The sequence below is a fragment of the Puma concolor genome, chromosome A2 (assembly GCF_028749965.1).
Source record: "Puma concolor isolate L17-30 chromosome A2, mPumCon1.1.hap2, whole genome shotgun sequence".
NCBI lineage: Eukaryota > Metazoa > Chordata > Mammalia > Carnivora > Felidae > Puma > Puma concolor.
The window spans coordinates 17,075,245-17,087,534 of record NC_141668.1 but is presented as its reverse complement, the minus strand read 5'-3'; the positions used below and the strand labels follow the sequence as shown (position 1 = coordinate 17,087,534).

General features: G+C 41.5%; 1 protein-coding gene across 8 annotated transcripts in view; it reads right to left on the bottom strand.

The window, feature by feature from the left end:
- The window catches only part of DGKI (diacylglycerol kinase iota), a 441,829-nt gene that overhangs the window by 200,294 nt on the left and 229,245 nt on the right, over nt 1-12,290 (bottom strand). For all 8 annotated transcript variants that reach the window (XM_086689190.1, XM_086689223.1, XM_086689216.1 and 5 more), the window contains 2 exons: nt 3,293-3,375; nt 1,029-1,089 (listed from right to left, as the gene is read on the bottom strand). In XM_086689190.1, coding sequence (XP_086545316.1) covers nt 1,029-1,089; nt 3,293-3,375 — 144 coding nt within the window. The remainder of the gene's footprint in view (nt 1-1,028; nt 1,090-3,292; nt 3,376-12,290) is intronic.

The following is a 12,290-nucleotide window of genomic DNA, read 5'->3' as shown; positions in this document are numbered from 1 at the left end:
CCTGGTCAAATAATTTTGGACAATGCTGGGTTAAACAAAGTGAAATAGGTTTGGCTTCTCAGCTATAAGACTTTGCATTGAATTTTATAAGCTAATAATGTGCATTGTGAGTCTTAACAAACAGTAAACACTGTTTTCCCAACTGCAAAATGTTTTCTTCTCCATGGAGTAACTTAAGGGACCGGTGGAAACACTGTTCTATTTTTTTCCCCAGTTGCATTTACTGGTGCATAATATGTATCCAATGCTACATTAAGTGCCCACTTGCTATGAGAAAGAGAAGATTTTTGTTGCTACCTTTGAGAATAAAACATTCTAATTAGGGAGATTAGAGAAAAGTCAAAGAGAGTTCATAATAAAATCCTAGATCCTGGGAGAGCAGACTCCAAATACAGAAGAAAAAGACACTGGACAGCAGCATCTAAATGTCATGGTTCTCAATTCTTTGCCTTTGCTAAATATACCAACGTAAGTAGAGGGCAAATGGAGAGACAGATGAGGCAAAGAGAGGAAAATGTGACAATATTAAACTTCAGCCCAATTCCATCTTTTCTTCAAAAATGAATACAAAGGATACCAATCAATGATCTTTAAGGCAAACCAATGTCAGCATTTTAAGTTCTATTTCCACTTGTAAAAGAATGAAGACAATAATTTTGTCCATATACTTCTCCTTAATTGTGACCAATTAAGAACAAATTAAATAAGGGTTTTTTTTTTTAAAGAATTTAGTCATCTATAACCGTCATTCTAATAATACGACCACATCCTTACCTTGTGGAATAGGAAAGGATATAGTCAAGCTGAGGGAGTAAAACATAATTTAGTAAGACCAAGTATGAATCCATGAGAACAATAATCAAGTCTCTTATAACCCTTTATGGGCTATGCTTCACATGACAGAGACCTATGTTTTAGGGGACTGGAAAGAGGTGAGGTGGGAATAAATAAGGAGAACTGTCATAGGGAAAACAAAAGAAAGATGGAAGAAATAAAGGAGACAACTGGATTCTATTTCAAGGACCTACCGTTCCATCCCCGCCACAGGCCAGAATTCGTAGATTTGGTACCTTCCTATATAACTCAAGCCTGTAGAGGAGATAGAAGACAAATTAAACATGAGCACATCACTGGCCATCGCAGAGAGAAAACCCAGGGCACAAGAGGGCTCTGGGATATCCACTGGAGAAAATGTATAATCAATGTAATGTCGTCAAAACTAGTTACCAAGTCATCACGAGGGAAGAGACCCCAACAACTGCATCAGAGGTTGGCAGCAAAAGTCAATTTTTAAATGGCTGACATTGGAATGGGATTTCAGGATGTCCCAGGGTTTCATTTCCCATAATTGCTATTAATGCATCAACTCACGTCGTTTCCCTAGTTAGTTTCGACTTCCTTTTCTTTTCCCATCATACCCTTCCCTCCTTTCTCAAAGGAAATCATCATGAATCAATAGTCAATGCTGATTGTATGTCTCCTCCTCATACTTTATAAGCTTTTCCGGGATTTTTTTTTTTTTTTTGAAACAAAAAGTGGAAACCTTGAAACCTTCTACTTTCTACGCTTAATCCCAATAAACCTTTTCAGAGAGACAGGGTGCTGGGAGGATACCTACTAGTAACACGACCACACCTACAATCCCAGCTCTCTCTCTTCAGAGAGAGAACCAAATTTATACTCCTCAGGCCAAAGAGGGAAGACTTACTGACTTCTCTTTATTTAAAATTTGTCTGCTTAAAGTTAGATACTTTTTCATGTTGGCTCTTGAGAAAATACAATTAGACCCCCGCCCCACCCCCCGGCTAAAACATTTGCTTAAGCAAAGCGATTAAACCCTCTGTTCCAGAAGACATCACCTTGTAAATCTTTGTTTTGTTTTGTTTTGTTTTGTTTTGTTTTTTCTGAAAATATCTCCTATCTGGTCACATTCTTCATGATGATCTATGAAGTCTCTACCTAAAGTGTAACCAAAGTGGTAAGATTTTACGATTTTGCCCTTCTGACGGGGCAGACGCCAAGGTAACAGATATGCCTGAGTCCATCCAAATACAGAAAAAAATACAGAAGTTTTATAGCGAACTCTAGTGGCAAAGAAGTTCACAGATTAAAAGAATGACAGGAGAAATTAATTTTTATATGTAATATTCTCCTGAATGCTTCAAATATACAACTTTTCCATTTTACACAGGAATATTATTTCTCTAGAAATTATCTGAGTTGATGTTTCTTTGCCTCTGATATTGCTACTTATTCAAAAATAATTAGTATCCCTTAAGTTCTAATGTTTCCCAGATGACATCCAAACTATCTTAATACATGGGGGTTTTTTTTTCATTTTTTTTTTAATGTTTATTTGAGAGAGAGAGAGCGCACGCGCGCGCGCGCGCGCACACACACACACACACACACACACACACACACACACACACAAGTGGGGGAGGGGCAGAGAGGGAGACAGAATCTGAAGCAGGCTCCAGGCTCTGAGCTGTCAGCACAGAGCCCATCATGGGCCTTGAACTCATGAACCGTGAGATCACAACCTGAGCTGAAGTCGGGACGCTTAACTGACTAAGCCACCCAGGAACCCCAATACATGGGTTTTGAAAAGGGAATCAGACAGTAGCAGAAACAGCCCTGCTCTTTCCCATCATGTACCCCATCACCATCACCAAAGGGAAGATACAGGATACCTGTTACCTATGGCTAAACTTTATTTTTGATGTTTCTAACAAAAATAGAATGAAATTTCTGAGAAGTTTGGAAAAGGGATTGAGCGGGAATTACAATGTCTTCCCACTCTGGTGTAGAATCAATAGGCATAATCAAGTAATCTGTCTCAAATAGACACTGATGCACATACACAACCTGTAATTTACATACACAAACATACTCATAAACAAATACGGCCACCCTCCAAAAATATACTTACATTCTTACTAACGTACATCGCTAAAGTTGTAGGTGCATACATAGAAAAAGGACAAATCTTTTCTCAATGCGGATGTGTAAATAATCTCCAGGTGCATGTACATAAGCAGCAAATACACTAGAAGTATGCCCTAAGTTGACAACAAAGTAGCTGGTTTTGAAGGGAATTAGCACAATGAAGAGTAGGAGGAGAAACGTCAGATGAAGTTTTAAGGGAGGGGAATACAGGTTAGAAAATAAATGAGGGATGGTCAGAAAATATTTCACAAGGCAATCTAATAATGAAGCTTGACTCCGCAGCAGAAGTCCTTCTCGCTTGCCCAAAGCAGTATGGATCATGGGGGATTATTTCCAGACTTACGCATCTTTTGGCCCTTCCTGAGATAGATCAAAGACCTGTCGTGGATTCAGGTACCACATGAACATCTGCAGGACTTTGGTTCCCTGTAAGAAAAAAAAGAAAAAAAAAGACAATAGGCAGAAACTTCCAAATATGAGCTGATCATTTAAAAAATAAAGATTTAAAAATAAGTGAATAAATAAATAAAAATGGGGGCACCTAGGTGGCTCAGTTGGTTAAGAGTCCGACTTTGGCTCAAGTCATGATCTCACAGTTTGTGAGTTCGATCTCCGCATCGGGCTCTGTGCTAACAGCTCAGGGCCTGGAGCCTGCGTTGGATTCTGTGTCTCCCTCTCTTTCTGCCCTCCTCCACTCATGCTCTGTCTCTCTCCCTCTCAAAAAGAAATAAACATTAAAAAGAATATTTTTAGTAAATTAAAAAAAAATAAAAATAAGTCCTCTTATCTAAAATACCACCTAATTATAAACAGTATAAAGTAGTAGTTAAAATCAGGGGATCGGGGCGCCTGGGTGGCTCAGTCGGTTGGGCGTCCGACGTCAGCTCAGGTCAGGATCTCACGGTCCGTGAGTTCGAGCCCCGCGTCAGGCTCTGGGCTGATGATGGCCCAGAGCCTGGAGCCTGCTTCCGATTCTGTGTCTCCCTCTCTCTCTGACCCTCCCCCGTTCATGCTCTGTCTCTCTCTGTCTCAAAAATACATAAAACATAAAAAAAATATTTTTTTTAAAAAAGTAATAAAATCAGGGGTTTTAGGGGCGCCTGGGTGCCTCAGTCGGTTGCGTGCCGACTTTGGCTCAGGTCATGGTCTCACAGCTTGTGAGTTCGAGCCCCGCATCAGGCTCTGCTGACAGCTCGGAGCCTGGAGCCTGCTTCAGATTCTGTGCCTCCCTCTCTCTCTGCCCCAACCAACTTGCATTCTGTCTGTCTCTCTTAAAAATAAATAAACATTAAAAAAAAAAAAAATCAGGAGCTTTAGCCATCAATATGTAGGTTGAATGTCCAAGTGAGGTTTTTATCCAACCTGTGTTACTCTGGCCAAGTTCCTCAATTTCATTAAGCTTAGCTGCCTTCTTTTTTATGAGGTTTTTTTTTTTAAGTTTTTTATTTTGAGAGTGAGAGAGAGCGCACATATGCACAGGAGAGGGACAGAGAGAGAGAGAGAGAATCCCCAGCAGGCTCGGCCCTCTCGGCGTGGACCCTGACCTTTGGCTGTGTCTCACACCCATGAGATCATGACCCAAGCCGAAATCAAGAACTGGACGCTTAGCCGACTGAGCCGCCCGGGCACCCCAGCTTCCTTCTCTTTAATGTGGAGACAAGAATGCGTAGTTCACAGACTTGTTGCAAGGATTAAATGCAGTAACATTTGAGGGGCACATCGATTAAGTGTGTAATGAATGGTATCTACTGGTGTTACCATCACTCAACATAAAAATCCATGTAGGGAAATTATTTGTCAGTCCATGTAATTTAACATTAATTTTTACTTCATTGCACAGCTTACTTTTATCTTTGCATAATGTGAATATAGTCGGTGTGTGCAAAGTATGATTTTATTGAAATGATTTTTCTAAACTGAAGCAAAAGAACAGAGGCTCCTATTATTTAGGAGATAGATATACATATTTAACTTCCTTAGTTATATCTTACTTTGATGTGTTCCCATTTCTGTGTCCCTACCTAAGTCCAACAGTTCTCACATGAACATTTTTGACTGATTTAAATAGTTTATAATTGACATTTATAGAACAGATCACCATGGAAAAGATAAGGCAGTTCCAGAGACCTTTTTTTTTTTTAAGAGAGAGAGAGCACACAGGAGAGGGGCAGAGGGAGGGGGAGGGTAGGAGGGAGGGAGAGAGGAAGGAAGGAAGGAAGGAAGGAAGAGAGAGAGAGAGAGAGAGAGAGAGAGAGAATCCCAAGCAGGCTCCATGCTCAGTGTGGAGCCAGATGGGGGCTCTATCCCAGGATCCTGGAATCATGACCTGAGCTGAAATCCAGAGTCTGATACTCAACTTACTGAGCGACCCAGGTGCCCCTAAGGAGATCATTTCTTAATAGTGCATTGAGCAAAGAAAAAAATGAAAGTTTTTTATTAAGCAGCATCAAAAGAGCTTGAAAACCTAGTAGGGTGCCTCATTTTAGGTCATTACCAGCCAGAGCAAATAACATGTCATCATTTGGGCAGTGCTTCTTGCCTATAATTACAGTTCCTTTATTAGATATCAAGATTGCTCTTCCTTAAAATATTCCCAAGTTTGTACACCTACTATGCTGTATTTGAGAGTCATTCTAGTTTAGCAGAAATAGTATGGTATTTGCATCTGTAATAACTTGGATGTTCTCATTAGGTGAGCGTAAGCATTTAAAATCCTGCAGAAATCCAGCATATTAAATAGAAGGGCAACAGCTCCTCTCCTGGGGGATAATGAGAATTAAATGAATCAGTAATAGTTATGGATCTAACACAGTATGTGGCACAAAATAGCCTTCATAAAGGTTAGTCCCTTTCTTTGTTGCTCCTTGTTAATCTATTCATTAAATTGCACTTGAGGGTGTGAGGGCTAAAGTATAGCTTATAATTATCACATTGTTATGCCAACTGTTACAGAGGCCAATGCAGGTCTTTTGTTCCACATTTCATCCAAACCTGTAATTTAAAAGTTCTGCTTTATCATGTGCTTGCTATAAATTTAGGAATCACATTCTATCCTTAATTGTCACAACTGATCCTTCACTTTCACCAAAGGGCACATTTTGCTTCCCATAAAATTCAGAAACTGATTGAGATACAAAATACTAACTAAACACTGGATTGTTCTCTCTCTTCCCATGCTGGGCCTTGCTAGCACGTCAGCTGGGGATTATCTTGAGCAATCTTTTATGTTTAATAGGCAACACCAGAGTCATTTTAATGACCAATTTATAAAAAATTTCCACTGACTTGCTAGAAAATTAATTTTTCAGTTTTAAATTCCTAGAGCAATAGTACCGGTTAATGTTAATTACTCTTTTCCACTTCTGGCTAATGTCGCTTCTATTATGCATACAATACCAGGTAATTAACACCCTCCACAAATAAAACAAAAGGCACTGAGATGTGGTTTGTCTTCGACTAGACTTCTCTGAAAGGTTTGAGTGACCACACAGTCTTGTTTTTGCTCATTGTCAGTCTGTTCATGGGGACACCTACGTATCTACATTTATCCTTTTGAGGAAGGGGAATCGAGGCTGGCGAGTTTTGCACTGAACACCTGTAGGAGGCGCCATAGATAGCACAGCCTATCACAAGACCGTGCTCTGGTGCTGGGTAGCGATGATGTGCATAACCGTACACGGCGACCCTTTCAGAGTTTACATTCAGGTGTGATACAATTACTTCTTTTAAAAGTAGTCTTTCTAAAATACATTCCTTGGCGAAAACGGTAAGGGTCTGAAAAGGGCTGCATTGTTTTAAATCAGTCGTGGCGGGCGGAGACAGAAAAGGTCTAACACATCTAAGTCCCTTCTGTTCACTCAGCGGTTACCTCTGGGATGAGCTACTTTCGGGCTTAGGTAATTTATTCAATAGAACTGAATGGTTTGACAAACGCTAATTCACCAGGAAAGGGGTAATTTCTCTCTCACTGACAGGATTAAACCTACCATTCATTGACACAACTGCCATTCACTAAGGAGTCCCAAACAGGCTCCCAGTCGTGAGACCCAACATGACGAATGCAAAAGCTGCAACGTTTGTTTCTTTTTTGGTAGCCTATTCTGCCAGTTTGTTCTTCCGGCCCTTCCCCCCACTCTCCCCATACACCTGCCTTTCCTCCTAGCTCTCACTCCTGCTATAGCATGGAAAGAGCAAGCCACTAAGTTAAACCCCAGGACTACAAAGATAAACACAAAACTGCCCTAAAGTTCATCAAAATCTAGGAGGAAAGAAAGACACAACGTGTGCGAACAGTGAACACAGAGTCCTCTATTACGTCACATTAATGTCATACAATTAGTGAGCGGGAAAGGAGGTAGAGGGTTCATGGGCTACAACTTTTAGGCTTGGGCCCTTGTAAGCCTCAGATACTGGTTACTCAGGGGTTCTGGTTTGTTTCTTTTGTTTTATTCTTGAAAAAAGCTGCAACTTTCTGCAAGAGTATCATACATCTCTCTAAATGAAAAAAAATCGCTTGAACGTCAATTGCAACCCACTGTGGGAGGTCCTCAGACACACGGTTGTAGGCATACCTCCTCATTGACTACAGAGCCTGCTAAGATATTGGGAGACTGGGTATCTCCAATGGAGTGATGAGTCTGTTCTTTCTGGCTCCAGGCATTGGGGAACAGGCTGGGACAGGAGAAAACAACTTCCCAGAAAATAGGCAGACTGTTCTAGAGGGAAATAAACAGGTTTCATCTACTCACCTACTAGGTGCCAGGTACAGTCTTAGGTGAGAAGAGAGAGAGAAATGGACAAAACAGAGATCTTGCCCTCCAGAGGAAGTTCTATGTGTTATTCATAAAAGAAAATATGATAATGACTTAGTGGTATGGAGGGCCCATTCAGAATGAATCAGCTCAAATAGAAGCACCAAAACTGCCCTGTAGCCCGCAACAGTCTGGTAGCTTACTAAGTAAGCATGCCTTGGTTTACGTCACAGAGGTAGTATCTAGATCACGGCAAAAGCTGCCCAGAAAGTCCTGAGGACAATAAAAGCTAGCGGAAAAGAGAGATTCAGACATCGTTATTTCAAACTGGCTTCCAACAATCCCAAAAGAATACCTGGTTTATTTAAATATATTAGGCTCCTCCTCTGTGCACATGTGTATGCTCAGGAGGCTCAGAAGGAGACAGATGCAAAAGAAATCAGTCCACTGAAGACGGCGAATGCCACGGGAGAGATGCCTACTGAGAAGTAGGAGCGGCCAGAGCAGATACTCTTAAGACCAAATTTGGGGATTAGATGAAGGCATCTATATATGATATCTGAACCGTTTCTTGGAAGACAAGTTAACCATTTCTCTGTATGTGGGGAAGAGAACAGTGAAGGCACATGACATACAAAACACAAGACATGCCATGGGGACACTCCATTCTGTTCAGTCTCTGCACCATAAGGCAGGAGTGCTGGGAGATGAAACTGCCCAAGTGAGTTTGTAGATTAAGTTGCTAAGGGGCTTGGGCTTTATTTTACAGGCAAGAAGAGTCACAGAAATGTTTTAGTTCGGGGAACCACTCACACCTTAACTAAGAACGTAGACATCCAGGGGGGCCCTACCCATAGCAAAGGAGGTGGGGCCTTGGGGAAGCATAGCCCTCATGAATGGGATTAGTCCCCTGATAAAAGAGACCCCAAAGAGGTCCCTCATTGCTTCTGCCACATGAAGATACAGCAAGAGGACACAGCGAGAGGATGGCCCTCCCAACCAGGAAGTGGAACTCACCAGCCACAGTATCTGCTGATGCCTTAATCATAGACTTCCCAGCCCCGAGAAACGTTTAAGAACGGAATTCCTGTTATTTAAGCCACCTAGTCTATGGGATTCAGTTATAGCAGCCTGGGTAGACCAAGACAGCTACCCCCACACTCCCACCAGTACTGTAACTTAGAAAAGGGACTTCCCACAGATTTACTGTTTAGTTGTTTTAATTCCATCTGTTGAGGCTGGCTTGACAAGAAGAACATCTACTGCCTACCCTTCTGCCCACCTCCCAGCCTATTCTAAGCATTAGGAGCCTAAATTTTATCTAAACATCATGGCTCTTGATTTATCCCCAGGTTGAACATCACAGAAAATAATTAAGGTTGTTTGGCCAAGTATTTAGAAAGTTTGGGGACTCAAACATTTGAGGTTATTGACTTTTTGTCTCCTTCTCCCACCATGGTTGACTTGAGCCTGACCTGGGGGTGGGGATGACCCTGGACTGAGGCGGCCTATCCCGAGATGATGGTGTGCGCTCAACATGAGCCTGTCCACCAACTGGATACCCCTTTCCTCTTGTCACCTACTGATAAGGTCCCTGGGAATCCAAATCAGGTATTCAACTCATGCCACCCCTCAACCTGGGATTTCACACTCAACAGTGTGAGAAGCCAGGGTCCGGATGCCCTTGACCGTCACAGGATTGACTAGGTGGAATCACTCTAGTGGTCAGAATACCTGTTTAACCCTGAACTTGTAACCTAAGTCAATGGAAATGAAGTCCTGAGATGGAGCCTGCAGGAGACACTGTGTGAAATGACATCAGGAGAGGTCAGAAATGTCTGTAAGACTCAGAAAAAAGATGTTAATGAGTCAGGGACACCCAAGACAAACACTAACTTCTAAAGTTACAGCAGAGGTGAGTATAAGGGAGGGCCTATGGCTTGAGTCCTCAAGTTTCCACACAGAGGTGGGGTAAACTTTATCTCCCAGGTATTACGTCTGCTCCACAGGAGACACTCAAACATAATGCCAGGGTCCCTGATTCCAGTTCCTGTTTCCCCGAACGATTCAGAGATCCGACCCACGATAGTGCTGCCGATCTCAAAAACTTTCAAAACACCCAGAATCATCTCTACCCTTAAGTGTTGGGAAAACAATTATAATAAAATATCTGTTTAAAACAAATTATTGTTTCAAAAGGGCATGGAAGCAGTATCAAATGTGTTCACCTCAATATATTCCTGCAAAGTGTTGGGTGAATTTCTGTACACACAAAAAATACGGAAATTGTAAAAGCTGTAGGTATCTTTCTTGCCAGAAGATGGCGATACAGTCTAGTTATTTACTTAAGAGAAACTGAATTTTGCTGCCCAAGCAAATTTAAATAAAGGTTTGAAGCCTAAGCTTCCGAGATGGAGTGCTTTATATGATAAGCAAAATAAATCAGTTATTAAAAGGCAAAAAACAAAACAAAACAAAACAGGATTTAACAACAACAATGAACTATTTCTCCATTGGTTGCAGTAACCCTGGCTAATCAGAGTGTGGTCTCTGAGTAGCAGTAACACCCACCTGAGAGCCTCTTAGAAAAGCAGAATCTTAGGGCCACCTGCCTGGGGTCCACATGCCCTGTTTTCACTGCCACCCTCAGTTCTCTTTTGACCCTTTAGTCTCAACTAAGGTGGTGGGTGGGGGAGGGCAAAATGATGGAGGAAACAAGATTCAAGGGAGCCGAGAAGTGAGAAACTGCTTCACTATTCACCTGCTGACTCCCCATTACATGGCTGAATCTACCCTCATCTGCGATGTGAAGGCACAGGACAGCCACAGCATAGGAAGAGGCCAGCCCTAACGGGGGAGGTGGGTCATCTCCCACCGTGGTCCTTCCCTACTCACTACAACTGAGGATTCAGCTGTGCCTTCCTAAGACTGAAGACGGAGATCAGTTTGAATGATTCCGATTGCCCGTAGGGATTTGGATTTCTTTAAAGCTTTCTCAACATGTCACACTGCACTTAGAAACAATGCTCTTTACAGTGATTAGGCTTAGTACGGAATTCTACTTTATGGAGAAAGTATGTAGAAATGTCAAGTTATTCAACATTCATTCTGATTTGGTTAGCCGTACTTCTGAGAATCCTAGATTGTCTAGAAGTAACCTCATAAGCCAAAAAGCACAAAATGAGAGCAAATCACTTCAGTCTTTTGTCTCTAATTAAACTGGGCATTTTTTATTTGAATATGTCGCTGTCCCTTGTAGCTCCTCAAACACGTCATAACTTTTTTTCCAAAATAATTCTTCCCCTTCCTGAATACTCATCAGTAGCAAAGCCACTGTCCTGATAATCTTCTGTAGAACGCTGGTTGCTTGTTATACAATTATTTGTTCACTTCTATATGACACATACTAGAAATCAGAGGTTGGAAGGTACAGCCCTGGGCAGTAGAGAGCCTGTATCTTAACAGAACACTTATGTTTCAATTCACAAAATACAAGTTTGTTCTGAGGGTTAAGGGAGCACGGTGGACAGGGTGATTAATTTTGAGAAACGGTTCAGAAAAGTGCTACCAACCCTTAAAGGATGAACAGGAATTTGCCACCAAGAGAGAAGGCAAGGGGCATTACTCCAGCTTTCTCTCTCTGCATAACTAAGTAGTCCATCTTTAATTCAGCTACTTCAATGGCACCATTTCCTTACCACTCCCAAGTCACTGTTTGCCTCTGAAATTCCAGAGCACTCTCAGTTTGATCCACTCAATTGAGAACTCATGATATTGTTAATGTTGCTTGAATTATTTTTCCCATTTGCCCTTTTGGTGTCATTAACAAGATGTCCTTAGAAAATTTACTTAAGCTTTCTTGAGCTGTTTTCTATTTAGTGAAATAGGTAGCAACATCAGATCATCTCTGAACTCCGTGGCATTACCAATTTATGCAGAGATTCCAAGAGGAATGGGCTCTATCTTTACTGAACTGTCTGCTCCTGAAAGGCAGGATCACCTGCAAGTTTCTAAATGCCCTAGGAAAAAGACTTATGGTGTAAGGAGTACATCTTCTAGAATGAATCCCATGGAAAAATATATTGGAAATTAGCATGTGGTGTTCAAGTGGCCCAAATCACAGAGTCCATTACATTAGCTTTGCTCTGTTCCATGGTCCCCCAACAAACCCCCAACCCTCATGAGGCTATGGGGAGACCGGACCTAGGGAGTGACTACAGTTCAGGGCAAAATGAACCTCACTCCTGAAAATATCCTCCAGTGATGAGATCCAGTCTTAGGATCATTACCGTATGAAGATTATCACTCACCAACTTAAAAAAGCAGGATGTTGAAATTAGGTATCTGCTTATAACCCATTGCCCTGTTGTCCACAATGTTCAAAGATTTTTAACAGAACAATTTATCAAGAATTTTAAAGGAAAGAAAGAAAGGGAGAAAAAATATTGTTTTTATATCACAAGCTCTCATAAGAGAAGCTTTATTATAATTAATCCATTCTGGAAAATGCCCAATATCCCTAGTAGTAAGAACATCATTCTGGACTGTTGGGTCAACCCTAATTATATGATTCCCCTCCTTATGTGGGGT